General features: G+C 38.3%; 1 protein-coding gene across 1 annotated transcript; it reads left to right on the forward strand.

Annotated features, from left to right (window-relative positions):
• The first annotated feature begins 544 nt into the window (after positions 1-544).
• chpfa (chondroitin polymerizing factor a) lies at positions 545-17,193 on the forward strand. The gene is made up of 4 exons (XM_008403214.2): positions 545-1,124; positions 6,528-7,092; positions 11,076-11,258; positions 12,578-17,193. Exons 1-4 carry the CDS (start codon positions 835-837, stop codon positions 13,838-13,840), a joined length of 2,301 nt encoding a protein of 766 aa, XP_008401436.1. The 5' UTR covers positions 545-834; the 3' UTR covers positions 13,841-17,193.
• Positions 17,194-20,971: the final 3,778 nt, after the last annotated feature.

Here is a 20,971-nt window from a genome sequence, read left to right on the forward strand (position 1 = left end):
TCTTCAGAGATGCACTCACTTTTGTTGACCTGAGTGCATCTAAGAAGTGCACTTATTCTGCAATTATGTAATTTATATTCATTATTTTCATTTTGGTCAAACTTCAAATTTCAACACAACTTTACATTTTAAATGTAAAAAAATATTTAACAAAATGTTAAATATTAAATGATGTTTTGATCAATTACTCAGTACTTGAGTCACCTTTTTTTTTTTTTTTACCGAGTATATTTTTACTCTTACTTGAGTTCTGCACTACTTTATATTCTTGTCAGTCACATAAAACGTACTAAACCTACGTGTGTAAAACTTACATATGTTTAAGGTGATATTGCGTGTTTTATGAGTTTGATAGGGAAAACACTTTGTTTAAGCATTGGTTGAAAAACTAACACTAAGAAACATTAAGGTAATTTTGACGTAAAATTGATTATTTCGGTAACTATGAGCCAACAGTAAACGACAGTCATATCAGTTGGTGGGAGCCAACTGCCAAGCGGGTGATGTTTCTTCATTTTCCTGACCGTTACCTGTCTTCAGCCGGCTCATCACTGTGATATCCCTCCGCCCCGCGCAGCCGGGAGCCCCGCCTCGTGATGCTTACACCAAGCCGGGGAGGAGGAGCCAGGTAGCAGACACTGACACGTAACAGTCCTGCGTAGAATTTAAGGAAGAAGCTGCATCTTTTCTAAGAAACTCACTTTGATACAGCTGAGTCTCTTCAGACTTGATGAACTACCGAGCTGTCCCGTCCCAGAAGCCCCGTTAGAACGGCCTCCGGAGCGACCGAAGCGGGACTAGCAGGCAGGAGCGGAGGGAGAGCCGACGTTTAAAATGAGATTTTCAGTGTTTATTTCTGTCCTGCGGTCGCTCGGCCCGGTGGTAATCGGCATTTCATTGGGCTTCACGTTAAGTTTGTTGAGCGTGAGCTGGACGGAAGAAGCGTGTCCCCTGGAGGGGAAGGAGGGCGAAGATGTGGCTTCGGGTCAGGATGGACTCCTCAAAGGAGCCCGAAAGCCCAGCTCCATTTCCACTGGCAACGATGTGGAGTCCGAAGAGGATTTCGAGCCAAGAATAGTCCCATACAAACAAGTCCAGCCGAGTGCTCCAAAGAAAGTTTTCAGGTCAGTTCAGGGTCACCGTTCATTCTGGATTTTCATACACGCTTCAAGTAATTTTACAGTGGGCTGTAATTTACTTAATACAAGGACTAGTTGATGATAAATCATGCCAGACCCCACATGGTGCAGATGCACAGGTGTCACAGTCTGGCCTGTAATTATAGGAGTATTAAGGTAAGAACAGGCTAGTAATAACCAGGGGCGACCCTAGAAAGTTTTAGAAGAGGTGGCCATATGGGGGCCAGTGACAAAACAAATGATTTTTAACTTTGTTTCCATAAAAAGTGGGAGTAAAATGGCCATTATTAACTTGGTCTCACCACACACAATAAATATTCATAATAAGTTTATATTGTTAACCACTTTAAACAGCAGTGTTAGTGAAGTGATTTTTTTCATATTTTAGAAAGACAAAATAGGAGGAGATGTTTTCTGAGCCTGCAAGTTAAAAAATTCACAGCAAACTGGATTCTGATCATTTCTTATTTTTTTGTGCAAAGTTGTTTTGAGGGTGTGTTGAAGGACATCCTTAACTACTGAAACAAAACAACTTTAATTCATGTAGTTTTGGGTTTAGGGTAAAAATAGGAGAGCTACAATGTTATAAAAGTTGTAAAAGCATTAAAATTTTAGAGGTTGTGATCCAACAAAGTAAAAAAGATCTACTTCAAAAACAGTGATGCTGCCAGGAGTTGCTCAATAAATGATATCTGAGGACTGTTCTGCTGTTTTCGCAGTTGGAATAAATATCAGGTCATTTATTTTGTTACATAGTGGTGATTGTTACTGTAAAATCTGATATTTTAAAGTAGAAGAAACACAAAATATTCTGACTCAAGAGAAGAATAATCAACTTGCATTCTTTTTTTCTGACAAAACAACAGAGTTAAATTATAAAAGTGAAACAAATTAACAGCAGGATAATAAATCAACATGTGTTTAGTTGATTTTTTAAAAATCCGCTGGTCTTCACGTATGTCAAATACAGTTTTGTCGAAGCTTTAGCAATATATTTTCAACTTTTAAGCAGTTGTTTCAGTTCGAATCCTTCTGCAAAGCAAACCCTCTAGTTGAATTCTCAAGATAAAGAGTGCAACCTTTTTTATTTTGGTGTCAATTATCTTATCAGCTAGTGTCAAATGTGTTTGAAAACGGTTCCTAAATTATACTGGCCACTTCCCCACCACCAGGTTCCTTCTGCTCGCCTCCACCACTAGTAGTAACTATTACAAGATAATTTATGTTATCTGTCCTAAATCTAATTAAAATACGAAGCAAACCATCAGACATTTGTAGATGCTTATTAATACTATCCAGGCTTGAGGACCGAAGCTGAGGCTGAAAAGGTGCCACTGTATGCCCACACACTGAAGGATGTCTAACTTACATTTTCTGCATAAGCAAGCAAACATTTCCAAGAACCTGTGGATAGAGACCTTGTTTGAATGTTAACCCTCACACCCAAAAGTGGCAGAATTTTATTTCAGTTCCTTGAAATAGTTTTTAGGTTTAGGAGAAGGTTTTGCTAAAATTAAAGATGTCATTTTGTAAATTCCTTTAATTTATAGGCCGATGTTTTTTTTTTAGAATAATAGGTAGTGGCATCTAATGATGCCCCTTCATGCCTGAACATTGCTATCTTGAAAGCTCTTTTATGTTCAGCTACTTAGATTAGTTTAGTTTTTTAACTGTGAATTATGGAGATAAATGACCATAAAAGGCTCATATTGCACATATTATTCCAACTGTAATATGATAAACTGTGGCCCCTGATCAAACCAGAATAACTCTACTGCTGGTCGATATTGTTTATTGGAGTCATAAAGCCAAGTTTTTCTTTCAGAAGACCAAGAGTTGAACATTAAAAATGACTAAAAATGGAAATGAAACAAGCCCCAGTGATTACGACTTAATGGACGGTTGGGACAAAATGTCCCTCAGCGGACGGCCCTCAAGTTATACCAGAAAAAGTCCAGAAATACTTATGATTTAGTTGCTTTATGTAACAACTTTAAAAAGATGAAAACCGCACCTAAAGTAATTTTACAATTGTGTTTCATACATCTGATGAACAAGCCGTTACGGATAATGGCTTGTTCATGCAACCAGTAGAAGTAGACCAGTTTTCCTTTTAAGTTGTGAACTCTTCTAAATGCTACTATTTGCAGATAATGTTGCTCTATTATTAGATGAATCATCAAATGGGCATGACTCTAAACTGGGTCCTCAAAGATGCCATGTGGGTTATAAAAAGGAAATAAAGTTTGGCTGTGCTGCTGGTTATGATGAATCGTTTTGCAAGTTCTTACCCGTTTAAATTTCTAAAGAAGCAGTAATTTCCTTTGCTAGTGTTTCCATGTGTGTCACAGCGATTGACATGTCTAGGGCTTCAGCAGAAGCTTGTGAAATCACTCGACCCGCTTATCTGGTTTTAATAAACTGAATGTAAGAGTTCATGCAGCCAGCCGTCCTGTCGGCTTCTGTAGTATTTTAGGTACTTTAGGCATCAGCTGATATAAGGATACCACAGTTTCAAGGTGTAAATGCGAAATTTTTAAATAAAAATGCAGAGCATTATCTGATTTTTAAAATGAAAAACCAGAAAGCAGCAATTAATCCTATTGTTGCTAAAATAATGCAACATATTTATGGTCACACTTTTTGATAATATTAGGTACAATGTTTATTTATTGGCATAAGTTTAGAAAAGTTTGCAAATAAATCTATGTTTTCTTTACTCCTCTCTCTCTTTTTTATTATTTAATGCCCTTACTTTCTGTTTTAGTTTTAGATGATTTTCTTTCCTTTTATTTTTCTGTTAATTGTTTTTATGTACAAGAAGTGAAATGTTTTGGGTTTTATATTGTAATTATTTATGAAGTTTAGTTTATTTTGATCTACAGGTCAGGTATAAATATAAGCCTTGTGCTTCTGCTAAGCAGGCACGTGCAGGTGGGATTGGGGGTGCTTGAGCACCTGCCCCTTTTGCTCCTTGCCCCCAAGTGCCATTTTGGTCAATTTTTATTTATTTATTTTTGGTATTATTATTTTTCCAAGCCCTCTTTGGACACATAATAACATGTACTGAAATTATTTGTTTTTTGTTGTTTTGTTTTTTTTGTACAACATAATAAGCCCCCCGGTCACCTTGTTACCTTTGACCTTTTGCCCGTGACGCATGACGCAGTTGCCTCTCGCGCAGTGAGATAAGGCGGCTAACTGGAGCTCAACGTAGCGAACGTTCCATAATACAGAACAGTTTTTGGTGAATTATAAAAAAAAAGTTTTTGGTGAATAAAGTGGAGTAGACTTGCTACTTGTCAGATGACGGAAAACGTTGAAGTATCGTTTCTGCTTCAGCACAGAGTAGCGGTTTAAGCAGAAAGGTAATGAAATACAACACACCCTGACAGGCCTCTGCGTCTGCCTTTCTCTGAAGAACTACTGAGCAGGAGGAGACAACCAGGTGAGAAAAAACTGTTCTTATCTATCGATTCAGTATTTTTATCATGCAGACATTAGGCTGCTGTTGTTGTTGTGCTATTAGCTAGCTGCTAGCTAACGACTTTGCTAGCAAAGCAAGATAACTAAAAAGCTTCTTCCCTGTATCTTTAATGATATCAGTCATTCTTCAGTATCGCTTCAGTATCGGGCGATGTGCCCGGTTTTGGACGGGCACATCGCCCGTCCAAAACCGATAATCTCCATAATGGATATATGTCTTCTAATTTCCTTTGCTGTATAATGTACTGTACATTTATTCTGGCGTTCGGTAAATGTGTCTTGAAGGAAAATAGCACTTAAATAAAAGTCCAACAAGGATATTCATTTAGAATTAAAAATAACTCACCCTGAATTACCATGATAGATATAATGTATGTAATAAAAGTGTGTCATTAATGAAGGGGAAAAAACTAAATCCAGACTTTAAGTAAGTTTAGGGTCTGGTTCGCAGAGTATGAAGTAAATTTTTTTTCCCCAATTATTCAATAAAAAATATTTAACCTCAGTTAAGTAAAATAAAATTCAAAACTTTTGGAATTGTAATGATTTCATTTTAAAAACAAAATATTTTGTTTAAATAACTTTTTTCTAAATTAAATAACTAATTTTTGTCTCGTGAACTTAAAAAGTCATTTGCCAAACATAAACTTTTATTTGCACACATCAGAAAGATTTTGTTGCAATTTTGGGCCCTGCCCACGACGTCATGTGAGAAAAAAGTTTTTTTTAAGCAAAACTCAGTAGGCTTTTCTCATGGTGACATGCATTAACAATTCAATTTTTGCTTTTGTTTTTTTCGTTTTTCTGCAGTTCCACATTAAAGTTTGATGCAGCTCTGCTTTCCTGAATGGACCATCTTCATCTCAACTGCAAGTGTAGCAAACAGGCAGCTCTTTGTTTTATAGGTTACAGTACACTAAAGGGTTGCATTGTGCCCTTGTTTACATTTTTAATAGTGTAATTTTGTAAAGACAAAATATGTCTGGTGGTCTAGCTCTAATTTACATGTCCTGCTAAATTGCGGGTTTGAATATGGCAATACTTTCTTATAACAAAATAGACCTGCAGAACGAAATTACTAATAAAATATCTTACATATGCATAGTTGTATGCTTTAGAGATTTTCCTTAGCTTTGATTGTATATATCACAATTTGTTATTTATCATTGTTTATTAAACTCTGAAAACTGTGTGACTTTGTTAATATTCTGTCCTAGAATACGGTTAGATGTGCCCTTTTTTTTTTGGAGCATCTGCCCCATTAGTGGTTTCTGCACTGCAGTAACAACATATGTCGCGATAGAGACATGATCTATATCCATATGTCTGATAGAATATTCAATATATAAAATATTCTCTGAACTCTGATTCAGAACTGCACAGCATTCTGGGGGATATAGGTGAAGGAAAGACTTTAACCGCTAAACCTTTCACAGCCAGAAGATTGGTGGAATGAACTAACTCACTCCCTCTTTGGTTACCTAGCAACTCACTCATTCTTTGGTTACCTAGCAACAACTTGAGTAACTTGCGCGCAGCAGCAGCAGCAGCAGCAGTTAAAGGTTTTGTCATTGTTTCTCGTAGCTTTTTAAAAATAAACCACACCGAAGTGGAGTAAAAACTGTGGATATAAGAGGAAAGGTATCACCATTTTGTCAGTATTTCATATATTTAAAACAAAATACTGATCAATAATTATCTATATGAAACATTTATATTGTGGTGTTTTTTTTTTTTTGCCATATCGTCCAGCGCTACCTTCTGGCTGAACATTTTCAGTCAAGTTGTTTAAAATGTTGAAGCGTTTTGAAGTATTGTGATGACTCATTGAATAAATAAAGAAAATCAATCAAACTATCAACCCGCTGTATTGATCCAGTCGTTCTCCGCCTTGTTTCTCAGGGCTAAGTACATAAGCACGGAGCTTGGCATACGGGAGCGCCTGTTTGTTGGAGTCCTGACCTCCAAAAACACCATCAACACCCTCGGTGTGGCGGTGAACCGCACCATCAGCCACCACCTGGACATCGTGGTCTTCTTCACCGGCTCCCGCAACCGCAAAGTCCCCCATGGCATGTTTGTGGTCTCCCACGGAGACGAGAGGCTGATCTGGAACATGTTTCAGACCATCAGGTACGTCTTAGACCACTACGTCAACGAGTACGACTGGTTCTACTTCGTTCAAGACGATGCCTACACCGAAGCCGACCGGATCAGAGAACTGGTGGAGCACCTGAGTGTGGATCGAGAGCTGTACATGGGCAGTCCCGAAGAGTTTATCGGGGGGGATATGGAAGGGAAGTACTGCTACGGGGGGTTTGGGTACCTGCTGTCACGCAGCTTGCTCCTGCGGCTTCAATCCTTCCTGGAAAACTGCAGGAATGACATCCTGAGCTCCAGGCCAGATGAGTGGCTTGGAAGATGCATCATTGATTACACCAGCACCAACTGTGTCAGTGAATACGAGGTAAGTTGACTTAAACTCACTCATTTTCTTTATTCAAAGGGGGGACCACCAGAGGGCGCTGTGGGGGCCTCAGAAAGTTGGAGAGAAAATGAGAAAAAACGTGCAAAAACAAAAAGTTCAATGCCATAAATTTCTTCAACATAATTTTGTTTTTCTGTTTTTTGATAACTTAAAAAAATGTAAAAAGTTAAAATGATTTTTAAATGTAAATTCTGAAATGAAATTTAAATTCATCAAGCTGCTTTTCTCCTCAAGCCAGCATAGCAAGCAAGAAACTGAACTTAATTGTAGAAACAGGCAAATTTTACAAGCATATAAACTTCTTATTCAAGTATCCTGATTGGCAAGAAGTCATTGAAAATTATCCTGAAAAAAGAAAAGAAACAAAGGCAGTGAAAAACAACGTGAAAGCCATGTAACATGTATTCTAATAGAAAATATGCATAAAGCATATTAAACTAAACTAAAGTTTCTAACAAGAAAAAGACCAAATGAAGCCTCCAACAGCCCCTCTGTGGGAATAAATTAAAATTTGATGTGATTAATATAAAGTGTAACAAAGAGGGAATTGTGTTGACAAACTTAATTATCTGGTAACAGGTGCAAAATTTTCTGCTACATCTAAAATCAGAAAGCATGAGGTTAGCATTTATGCTAAATGAATATAATAATTAGGGAATAGTGAAAACCCTTCTTCAATCAATCAATCAATCAATCAATCAATCAATCAATCAATCAATCAATCAATCAATCAATCAATCAATCAATCAATCAATCAAATGTATAGCACATTTCAGCAGCAAGGCATTTCAAAGTGCTTTACATAATTAAAATAAAAACAGGAATAAACAGTGAGAAAGAAATAGATTTTGAAAAAGATGAAAACAAATAAAAACAAAAAAGATAAAAACATTTTAGTTAGAACGCCATCAAACAATGTCTGTTTCTTTATACCCTGGTTTGAAAACGGTCCTGGCCAGAGGTCAATGCTCTTTGGGGAAAGTTTGCGAACTCCTGGCTTACAAAACGAACATGAAGGTATAAAAGATGTTTTTTTTTTACATGAGAGCAGATGAAAGGAAGCAGTCTGTAGTTTAAACGAATGTTAAGCTGTAAAAACAAAGAAGAGTCATCTGGGACAGCTGGCTGCAGCGGGGGGTTCTGCTCCTCACAAGGAAAACATAACCGTCCCTGCAGAAATCATTACTTTGCACTAGCACTGACAGACGGCTCTATAGATCTGTAATTACGGCGCTAGCGAAGAGATGGTATTCATATTACAGAGGAGAGGGCTCGTGCCCTTTAACTCCCCGCTGCACCCGGGGCATTACGGGGCAGGTAAACAGGCACAGGGGACACAGCTGAGAGGTTAGCTTAGGTTCAATGGTGTGAAAATCCCCTGTGGGTCAACATGCTCTGCTCCTGTAATGTCATTAGCATTTAAGGTCAAACAAGCTTTGTCCCAGGGCCTGCAGGGAGGTTTTTTTGTTTGTCTTTCAGCACAGTTTGCTTCAGTCCTTTTAGTTTTAATGTTTTATTTACAAACAAATACAGTGCAATACAACGCTTAAAAAAAGTTTTGTTTTTTAAATTTAAAAGTATTTGCATCTTTTAATTTATTTAAAATGTGTAAAAATGCTTAAGTAGTTAAATGATAAATCTGCAGAATGTGCCCATTTTTTATCTGATTCATCGATTAATCATCAGAATAATTGATTACTATGATTATAGTTGGTTGGAGGGTGTGCTCCAATTACAGAGGGGTCACACTCCTAAGCCTCCCTGGTAAGGTCTATTCAAGGGTCCTGAATGAGCTGGAGAGGAGGGTCCGTCGGATAGTTGAACCTCGGATTCAGGAAGAGCAGTGTGGTTTTCGTCCTGGTCGTGGAACACTGAACCAGCTCTACACCCTCAGCAGGGTCCTGGAGGGTGCATGGGAGTTCGCCCAACCAGTCTACATGTGTTTTGTGGACTTGGAGAAGGCATTCGACCGTGTCCCCAGGGGGACTTTATGGGGGGTTCTCCGGGAGTATGGGGTACCGGGCCCTTTGATACGGGCTGTCAGGTCCCTGTATGACCGGTGTCAGAGTCTGGTCCGCATTGCCGGCAGTAAGTCGGGGTCGTTTCCGGTGAGAGTTGGACTCCGACAAGGCTGCCCTTTGTCACCGATTCTGTTCATTACTTTCATGGACAGAATTTCTAGGCGCAGCCGAGGTGTTGGGATCCGTTTTGGTGGCCTTAGGATCACATCTCTGCTTTTTGTGGATGATGTGGTCCTGTTGGCTTCATCAGACCGTGATCTGCAGCTCTCGCTGGAGCGGTTCGCGGCCGAGTGTGAAGCGGCCGGGATGAGGCTCAGTGCCTCCAAATCCGAGGCCATGGTCTTGAGCCAGAAAAGGGTAGAGTGCCTTCTCCGGGTCAAGGGGGTCGTCGTGCCTCAAGTGGAGGAGTTTAAGTATCTGGGGATCTTGTTCACGAATGAGGGAAGAAGGGAGCGGGAGATCGACAGGCGGATTGGGGCAGCGTCTGCCGTGAAGCGGGCGCTGTACCGGTCCGTCGTGGTGAAGAGAGAGCTGAGCCAAAAAGCGAAGCTCTCGATTTACCGGTCGATCTATGTTCCCACCCTCATCTATGGTCATGAGCTTTGGGTCATGACCGAAAGAACGAGATCACGGATACAAGCGGCCGAAATGGGTTTCHTCCGCAGGGTGGCTGGGCTCTCCCTTAGAGATAGGGTGAGAAGCTCGGTCATCCGGGAGGGACACAGAATAGAGCCGCTGCTCCTCCACGTCGAGAGGAGCCAGTTGAGGTGGCTCTGGCATATGGTAAGGATGCCTCCTGGACGCTTCCCTGGTGAGGCACTCCGGGCACGTCCCACCGGGAGGAGGCCTCGGGGAAGACCCAGGACACGCTGGAGGGACTATGTCTCTCGGCTGGCCTGGGAACRCCTTGGGGTTCCCCCGGAGGAGCTGGRAGAAGTGGCTGGGGAGAGGGAAGTCTGGGCCTCCCTTCTGAAGCTGCTGCCCCCGCGACCCGACCCCGGATAAGTGGCAGAAAATGGATGAATGGTTGGATGGATGTTGTGAAAACCCTTCAGTATGGATAAATTCTAAAAAATCTGCAGAGAAGACTAATTGGAAGATATTCCAAATGCTTGAAGGCATTTGTAGTTTTATTTGATGATCTTAAACATTTATGAATAAAAAGCAGTTTATAAGGAGGTAAATACTTTTCCAGAGCATGTTGTAACTTAAGTGAATTTTTTTTGACTCACCCAATAGATATGTAAATGCTTTTTATTCCCATTTTTCCTGCTTGGCTGCTGGCCAAAGCTGCAAGTCATCTTGTTGCACAATTGAGAGGGAGTAACTTGGCAATCAGAAGAGCCCCGAGCCAGCAGCGCTCAACTTAGCCCTTTAGATAACGGAGACAAGCAAGCAGGGGGAAGTTAACAGGCCTGGAATAGTTGAGAAAACAGCTTGAACACAGAGCCAGACATATATTTTTTTTCCTGTACAAAGGGAACGCTGATGCCAATTAGGCACGGACAATGCTTCACTAAGTGTTGGGCTACAGGCTGTAAGCTGTTGGCAAACACTGGTAATAGAGCGGCCTCGCTGCTTAGCTAAGCGCTTCCTCCGTTCTTTCTTCTCTTAATGGCTTYATCAGATTCTTTTCAGGGGTTCTTTTCAGCTGATTATGTCCTCAACCACGTCTTTTGTTTTATTTCGAAGTTCCTGTGAATTTGTCAAAGAGCAAATACGGTTGCTAACCCCGCAGTGAAAGTCTGTTTTTTTTTTAGCATCACTGAGACGCTTCAGCTTACTTTCCCGTGGAGATGAGCCTGATATGCTGTCTAGTTGGCACGAAATGTTTGAAAGGAAGTAGCTCTCCGTAACAACCAGGCCCGGAACGGCATTCGGCGTATTTCTGTCATGCCATCACGTCTCATGAAGAGCGATCTTTGTTTGTCTTCTTTGCAGGGGCTCGAGTACCACCACTATGAGCTCGGAAAAAACTCGGACCCAAATAAAGAGCAGAACGAGAAGTTCAAGAGAGCCCTGACTGTTCATCCCGTGTCTGACCCCGAACAAATGTACCGGCTGCACCGATACTTCTCCGAGATTGAGCTGCAGAAGACTTACAATGAGATCGCTAAGCTGCAGGTAAGCAGATTGCAAAAGAGTCACAAATCACCTGCGAGTCCGTCGGAAATTCAATCTCATCTCATCATTATTCCCCCCGCAAAACTATGAAAACAGAAGATCTGACTAGAATATCAGCAAAAAGATAATTTATTTAGTTCAGACATGAATCTGATTCACTGCATACAGATTGATGCGTTTCAAGTGTTTATTTTTTATGACTATGACTAAGGCTGAAACGATTAATTGTGATTAATTCAAATAATCGTCAACTAATTTCTTAATTTATTAACTGTAGTTAATTAACTACAGTTAACCAATTAACTGTAGTTAATTACTGATCTGAAAACATTCAGATCAGTAATTAAGCTAACATTGTACAAAAAATATATACATTTGGATTTAATCTAAAAACATCTTTCTATAAATTTGTTTTAGTTAAAACTTCTCAAGAGCATAGTGCTAGTTTCAGCTGTTCAGATTTACTGAGGAAATGCTGTAATATTTCATTTCATGCAATAAAATGTCTATCACTTTTTTATTTGCATCTTTTAACATATTTCTAATGCTTTATTTAAAAAAGGCTTACGTGGTTAAGTTAAAAATCTGTAGACTGTGCCATTTTTTAATCAACTGGTCATCAGAATAATTGATAAATTAATTGATTACCAGAAGTAGTTGGTAGTTGCAGCCCTAATTTTCACTAACGTCAGCCCAAAATTTAGTTTCTCAAAAAAATTACAAGTAAAAATTAGTATTAATACAGAAATGTGAACCTGTTGAAAAGGTCTGAGGTGTTTTTTATTTTTTGATCTGTTATGTTGTCTTAAGCAACGCTCTATTTAATAGTTTTGTGCTCACTGTGATGCCATGTTCATTTTTAGATTTCCAAATGAAACCCAATCTTTGCTTTAATCTGAAAGGAGAACTAAAAAGTGTTTTGCTTAAAAAACCAAAACATTATGTTTGGTTTGATTATTATGCTTGATAATCCTTTATTTGCAACTCAACTTATTAGAAATTTAACAATTTTAAATGTAACTAAAACTTGCAAAAACCTTCATTGAGCAGATTTTTCTTTTACTTTTTCTTTCCACTCAACTTTCAATGAATTTACCTTACAGCAGACTCTAAGAAGGTAAAGCAGTGACATTTTTTGTAGTTTTGGCTTCATTGTTTTTTCAGAAATTGCACATCTTTGAGTCTTTGTACTTTAGCTAGCCATTAATCAATTTCTAAATTAGATGGCGATTATTTCTGTAATCGATTAATCGTTTCAGCTCTAATTAAAATACACATTTTTCAATGGTATTAAAAAAACTCTTGTTGTGTGCCTGCAGGCGGAGATAAAAAATGTCAGCATTCTCGCTTTTGAAGGCAATCGAAGCGCCCAGTGGCCAGTCGGGGTCAATCCGCCTTTTGAGCCTAAATCTCGGTTTGAAGTTCTGAAATGGGAGTACTTCACAGAGGAGGAGATTTACTCGTGCATCGACGGCGCTCCTAAGTGTGAGTTGCGGGGTATTGATAAACTGGATGTGGCAGAGGTCATAGACACAGCCATAGAGGAGCTGAACAAAAAGTACATGCCCACTTTACATCTGAAGAAGCAGCAGCTGATTAATGGATACAGACGCTTCGACCCCACCAGGGGCATGGAGTACACCTTAGACCTTCAGCTGGAGGTCGTCAATCAGAAGGGTCACAGCCGCTCCATCACCAAGAGAGTCCACCTGGTGCGACCCCTGAGCCTCATAGAGATCATTCCCATGCCCTACGTCACTGAAGCGACCAGGGTCCACATCATTATACCTCTGACTGCAGAAGACCGCAGCTACGTCAACCATTTCCTGGAAGTCTTTGCCTCCAACGCCTTTGAGACGAGCGAAAACGCCATCCTCACTTTTCTGTTCATTTACGACCCAGAGGAGGCTCAACACGTGAACCACAACGACATATTTATTGACGTGAAGAATCAGATAAATGTTTACGAACGAAAATACCCCACGGTGAAAATCCCCTGGATCAGCGTCAAGACGGAGATACCGTCCCAGATTAAGTTCATGGACATTATCTCCAAAAAGCACCCGGTGGACACTTTGTTCTTCCTGGCGCACGTCAACACGAACATCAACGCCGAGTTTCTCAACCGCTGCCGCATGAACTCCATAAACAACTGGCAGGTCTTCTTCCCCATCCACTTCCAGGAGTACAACCCTGATGTTTCCTACCACAACCAGCTGCCCCCAGCCACAGTCGACCTGGTGAAGGACGCCGGACATTTTGACCGCAGGTCATTCGACGAGGCGTGCTTTTACAACTCCGACTACATGGCAACGCGATCCCGCATGGTGGCGGACGTCCAGGAGAACGAGGACATCCTTGAAAGCCTGGACATTTATGACATTTTCGTGAAGTATTCCGGTCTGCACGTATTCAGAGCTGTTGAGCCAGCGCTGCACCAGCAGTACCGCTACCAGTCCTGCAACCCGAAACTCAGCGAAGACATCTACCACCGGTGTATTCAGAGCAACATGGAGGGCCTCGGGTCCCGATCGCAACTCGCCATGCTGCTTTTCGAGCAAGAACAAGGAAACAGTACTTGAAGCATTTCACCGGCTTTATTTTCGTAAAACGGACTGAAGATGTTGGAGTCGGTTGAAAAAAGCAGCAAGTCTTCCACCAGCTTTAAGTCCAACCCAACGGTTCTCCCTAAAGGCTGTTTTGTCAGCTTTGTCTTTTATAGCTAGTTTTGATAAACAGACGCAACACAGGTTTACAATGAAACCAAACGTGTTAGCTATGCAGACCAATATAAAAATTGCAATAAGCAGTTTTGACCACTAGGGGAGGCATAGAAACCAGAGACTCGTGGCTTTGCGGTAGCTTTGAGGAGTTTGTGTCGTCTCTTCAGCATTCAGGTGGAAATCGCTACCAAAGACTGAGAATACTCAGGGGTAGGCATGGACCGGCGCTGCACATCCAATTTAAAGTTCTTCCATTGAAATCTAAAAACTAGTTGCTGCACACTGCCAGTCGGGTGGCTGAAAGAAGGCCACTTCTTTTCTCTTGAGCCTACAAGAACAAATTTAGGCTTGGAAAGTAAAGTAGCTCCACCAAACACACTTACTCATAAGTACAGTTGGCAACCATCTTTAGTCGCCAAACATTGGACGTACATTGACTTTTTAGGACTGAATTGAAAAACGTGTTAAAAGTAGAACTTTTTTTTAGACTATTCAACTAAATTTGGCCCAAGCAGATTCTTAAATTAAGTCTTTGCCTCCCATCTTTAGGTATCAGCAGATATGTGTTTGTGTTGACATATTTTCACTCTATTTATCCATATTTTTAACTTTGTTTAGACGCAATCCAATGTCGTTTTTTCAATGTTTATTCGATGGAAATGTGTTTGGGACAGAGTGAAGTATTCAGCCTGACTACTGAAGCAGAAAGGCATAAGAGGCAAGGTTACTTGAAAATTACCCCAACATTTATTCATTCAATTTTTATGTTAAATTCAATATTGCAGTTTACAACAAACTCTATAATATTTTATCTCAGTAGGAATTTAAGAAATGCAATAATGTTACTTTTTTTCTTCCTTTAAATATTTTTTAGATGCTGTGAGAAGACCGCCCATGCCTAGTTAGGAGTAATTATGTTAATTGGTCACAATTAGAAGGAGGTAGTTTCCTTTTGGAAACATTAGCTTAGATTAGCTGAGAAAGCTAACAAACATGTCTTTTAAAAGTATTAGCACCCCTTGAACTTTTTATTTGCATTTTTCTCACATTGCAGCCACAAACTTTGATATGTTTTATTTAGATTTGTAGAATATTATATGGAGTACTGTATAACTGTGAAGGTTATGCATGATGCTTCTACATTTTACTAGATTCATTAATAGTCAGTTTTAAAGGGGCAGTAATGTGTATTTTCCAAACACAATTTTATAACACCATCAAGTAATTATGTTACCTTCAGTTATTAAAAATTCAGCATATGAAATATTACACCTTGAAATTGGGTCTCTGTCTTTTTAAGAAACGCTTACTCTTTCTAACACTTCATCTATATTATGCATTAAGACATGATAAAAAGCTAAAGAACGTTGATTTTTAAGTATTTTGCATCCTGTACCTGGTTTAACTGTAAAGTGTCTCCACAGCATGATGCTTTCACCGTAATGTATTTCACTTTTAATATTTAGTATTTTTGTATTTTTTAAGGTTTTATTGGCGCCAGATTTTTTTTTTGTACATTTTAAAAACCATGTACTTATTCTCTACTTTATCCCTCAAGTAAAACAGTTTGTGGTTGTAGCATCAAAAAAAGCATTAAAACGTTCAAGGGGAAATAATGCTTTTTGGAATGTGCGTCTTGGTTGCACCACATTCTGATGAATGAAATGCTTTTCGTTTGGATAGAGTGAGCTAATGCAGTAGGTATGTTGGTTTTGGAAACCAATTAACCAAAACAATAAGTGGTTTGTAATTAAAAGATTTCATTGCTGCTTCTCAGAGGGGTTTGACTTATGAGCAGTGACTGGTTTGCTTTTTGAGGACACCCTTTGATTTAATCCGTATCATTAAATTGAAAGTTAATGTTTTATTTCCAACGGTACATTGCACCACTGCTTGTGTGCCCCAGTTCTTGCACTTTTGATACTTAACTGGTTTGAGTATTCACAGAAGTGTGTTTGTATAACGTGCCTTGACAAAGACGTTTCATATGTTGGCTGTCTTGTTTTATATATATATATGTATATATATATATATATATATATATATATATATATAAAGTGGTATTTTGGTATTGTTGAACTCTTATGGCTGGGAGAGTGGTGCTTTCTGTGTGTTTATAACGCCTGCCACAGCTGGGAGACTGAAGTGGGTTCTCGGTTGAGTTTTTATTGCAAACTTGGACATACCATGAACCCGACCATCTGCAGGCTGAACATAACGTGTGCCTCGAAGCCGGGAGGAGCTCTCTGGAAAGTATCTGTTGGGTTTGATTTATGGAAACTTGATTTACTGGAAATGCTTCTTATTGAACATTTTTTAATGGTACAAAACAAACGAGCCCTACGAATAATGACGTTGTTACTGTCTGGATGTCGGGATATATTTTAATTACATTAGAAATATTTTTCTACGTCAACAGAAGCAGAAATTGTAGAAGGTTTAGCTGTTCCAAAGTGCTTTGGATGATTTTTTTTTTTTTTGCTAAATATGGTGTGCTTGAACTCCAGATGTTGTGAAATGCAGTAGGAGGTTTCTTCTGTCTCTGAGCAGTAATGGATGTAGTAGTGCTGGACAGCAGTAATTTATTAGTGCATTAAAATGTGCAATATTACAGATAACACAGCTGGACAGGCAGCTTTTAGGCGACGGGATTTTAAATTTCAAAGACAATTTTTGTTTCTTCAAGTGCAGCGGTGTGTATATCACAGTACTGTTCATGACTCGTACCTTCTGTTTGAGGCAGAGTAAATACACTGTAATTTCGCTGACAGGCCCTTTTAATGTATTTTGCTTGCTGTAGACACTTTTTCATCACATTTGCTTTGAAATRCATAAAACCGAGGCGAGTCCTTTTATTTAACTGTAATTGGATTTAATATATATGTTGGAGACACTACAGCCGCCGTGGTGGTCCGCCGCATTTCTTTTCTGTTTTATTCACAGTGTGAACACAGAGCATTAAGTTCATTTTTATGCTTATTTTTTTTAATATATCTGCTAACTTGGTGTGAATGTTTTCCTGAAGAGTCTTCCAGAGAAATCACTGTGAAATAATGAGGTTGAGATTACAATATGAAGTTACTAAAATGTGCTGTTTTCTTGCCTTTCTGTCAGCATGCAAGGTCTGGATCACAAGTGTCAAACTCGAGGCCCGTGGGCCAAATCTGACCCTCCTCAGCTTTTTATGTGGCCCTGTAAATTCTTGACTAAACACTAAATGTGCTTAAATATTATTTTATAAATCAAATCAATGCAGTTTTTATCTKTTTACTGCCAAATTATATCAATCAGTCCCTCCATTTTCTTGCATATTATTGTGGAAATTCACGCAAAATCAACAAATCCCCACACTTTTTTTGCACTAATACTTAATTGATAGTTTATTCTAAAACGTTCTTACCTRTACTAAACAACTGCCTCAGTCTTAATTAATGTCAGCTTATAGTCCGTGATCTGTACAGTTAGTAATAAATAGTCACATTTAGCGTCATAAATAAGTGCAAATATTTCAAAATTAGTACCACAGACACTTTGATTTTTATTGCAAAAAATCACAAAACAATCATGAAATCCAGGAGGGACTGTAAAGATGTTCCATTTTATTTAATTTTAAGAATTTATTGATATTTTAACAGTTTGTGAATGGGTTTTKTGAATACATTCTGGCACAATTGGCCCTTTAAGAGGATTTATAATCTTGATTTGGCCCAAATTGAAAATGAGTTTGACACCGCTGGTCTAGAATCAAGTGAGGCGTCGGATTAATTGTCCTGTGTGGCTGAATGAAGGCTCCTTATGTATTTTTAATTATTTATTTATCYGTCACATCACCTAAATAACAGTATTTTCTGCTTTCATGACATTCTTTGTACACTCCATTTTTAAACATCTTTCTACAGCAAGTTATGTTTTATTTTACTGTTTTTTGTGGTCCTAAAGTCATTTTAATATGTTGAGTTCATTCCACATTTATTTCCACAAGAAGCTGAAGTTTTCCCTTTGCACCCCATTCACTGGTTTGTACTGTTTTCACACACATTGGTACTTTTTAAACCAAAGCGGTACATTTTGGTTAATGCACATGACGTGTAATTGAGTGCTGTAATTCTCAATAAACTGTGAATCATTGTAATTTTTCTAAATAAATCATTTTAAATATTTATCTGTGTGTCAAAATTCTAAATAGTAAGAGCTGTAAAAATGGCATATTTTTCTGAAAATGATTTATTTTAACATTTTGTAGAAAACATGAAAATAAAGATAAAATATGAGTTTTTTAAAATATATGTATATGTAATAGGGTTTTGTTTTAACAATATTATAAATGTGAAGTTTGCCAAATGTATTTATTTTTTAAATTTATTTTGTTTAGTTAACAAGTCGTGTTAACCGTTAAACATGCWAAATGCAGTTGGTGGTTACCATAGCAACCGGTAACTGACAGCTCCTGCCCCTTTTTTTTCAGTTGCTATGGGGCAGAAGCTGCTGGACTGATGTTAACCACCAACTTGATTTCTTCTTTTGTTAGAATAAATACAGACAACCTGAATTTGTCTGTCGTAAAGTCGACCCTACTGGGTCGTAAAGTCAGATTCGGATTCGAACCGGGGATTGCTGCTCTGGAAATAATTAAGAGCCCACTGCACTGAATCCCATTTAAAACCTCCTGRTTATTCCACCAAATACTGATTTTTGAACTCTTCCTGAGTAAAAACATTAGTATTGTTTTCTTTGCATTATTTGAGGTTTGAAAGCCTTGCATCTTTTTCGTTATTTTGACCATTTCTCTTTTTCTGCAAATAAATACTAAATCTTTGCTTGCAATATCAGAGACATGTTGTCAGTAGTTCATAGAATAAAAGAACAATGTTCATTTTACTCAAACATATACCTATAAAAAGTAAAATCAGAGAAACCAATCATTTTCTTAWTTTTTTCCAGAGCTGTATGTGTGTAGATTTATTTTTATTTTTTGCGTTCTACCCACAGATTTCATTTTGTCCTTTAGGTGTCAGCACAAGTACGCGCTTCCTCCAGGTTTGCACTCCGTCGGTGACTGCTGGTTGCAAAGATGAAAACTGCAACTGGACAACATTTGAGAATCCCCAGTTTTATTTGACATAMAAATGTCACATTTTTTCTAATCCTCTGTCCTGAGCAGGCCGGTTCTGTCAGATCCGACATTCTCCTGATGTCTGGGTTGGGTTAAAAACGGGGAAAAAAATGTTGCGACCTTAATTACAGCTTCAGTTATTTCGAGGGTCTATGTGCACTACCCTTAGGCATGCTGTAAAACCACATAACTACAGAGCAGCAAGGTTTTAATTGTAAGTCATTATTTTGTACTTCATTTTACGCTGAGTCCCAGGACTTTCTCCTCCCTCGTGGGCAAACAGTCTCAAAGTCGACTGGCAATGTAAAACTATCTATCTATATATATATAATATATGTTTTTTATYTTATTTTTGTTCACTTGGATGGCACTGAAACAAAACTGGTCAGATTGTGGAACATATTTTACATTTTAGAGGTTTTACTYGAATTGCTTGTCCCGGAAGTTATTGCGATAAACGATGATATTGTTTTATTGGAATTATTTTCTAGTATTGGTACTGGGATAAAAATGCAAGAACACATTTTTAAAGATAAATAAACTTTAAATTATAATGAACATTTAATACTGGAACRTTATAAAGAACAAATAAAATTAATTATGAACAAAATTGTCCTTCAAGAAAGGGATAGTTGAAACCAAAGCATCAGACTGAATACTTTTCTCATCCAATTTTKGTAAAAAGAGAGAAAAACGATAATCATGCAACCAGAAATTAGTTATCTTGTTTTAATTTATCTCAGATTAATTAATTTATTGCTTATTTCCACAGGTATATGGATGAGTAGTAAAAAAATGACACCACAAACTGAAGTGACGTCTGGACTTTGAGACAGATTTAGTTTTTTTTTAATCTAAACTTTAATAGTTTTTGTATTTACCATATTTGACATTTATAAAATCTGTTATAACAGAGGAATATTCACATCATCGTAAGACTTGTATACAACATGTATGCTCTGTGCTCCCTCTCTGGGATGGTCCATTTCCATTTCTGTCGGAAACGAGATGAAATTTCTCCCACTGAAATCCAGACAGAAGCTTGCATCACCTCCATCTTACACGCTTTTTTCCCCCTTCAGGCTTCAGCTTAGAAATATTTGGTTGACAAAAAAGAAAAAAAAGGCAGATATTACAAACTGTGGCCAGTTGGAATATGTGGGTTTTACTCATAATGTACTAAGCAAATACAAGCGCGATGCCATGGAGAAAAGATCCCAGAAATGAAGGACAGGATCTCTGAAAAAGAGGTTGAGGAATCCCAGAAATGAGAGCAGCATGTTGGGAAGCGACAAAGGTATCTTTGTGTCATACACACAGAGTTATAGAGTTAAAAAAAGTACTTTTTTTTCAGGTATGTGTACCTTACTTTGAGTAAGTTAAGTTTTACTTTTACTCCCTATCTGCACTTTCTACTTTATGAGAAAAAAATCCACCTCTCACACAAAAAGTGTCGGTAATTCACCATTCAGTTGGATCCAATCAAAGCAAAGCAGMAGAAGAAGAAAAACAAAATGGAGGCTTCAACCYGAGTAACATCGCAAACAGGAACACATTCAGAGACGCAAAACATTCCCCATCTGCAGCCTTGTTTTAAAAAAATCCTTCTATGTTGTTGGATCAATTAACGATTAGTAACAAATTCGCTGTGTTTTGTGCAAAATAAATGATCCTGATGGAGATTTGGTTTGAAGAAAAACTAGAATGTATACGTTTTTTTTATTTCTATGTAAACAGCATATTGTGAGCAAAAGTTAAAAAAAAATTATGACTAGTATTTTGTATGACTAGGACGTTTTTACTATTTTAGACTTATTGAAACTCTTAGTTTTGTACATTTCAAAACTTCAACCCGTACTTTTACTTTTACTAGAGCA

The sequence above is a fragment of the Poecilia reticulata genome, linkage group LG2 (assembly GCF_000633615.1).
Source record: "Poecilia reticulata strain Guanapo linkage group LG2, Guppy_female_1.0+MT, whole genome shotgun sequence".
Taxonomy (NCBI): domain Eukaryota; kingdom Metazoa; phylum Chordata; class Actinopteri; order Cyprinodontiformes; family Poeciliidae; genus Poecilia; species Poecilia reticulata.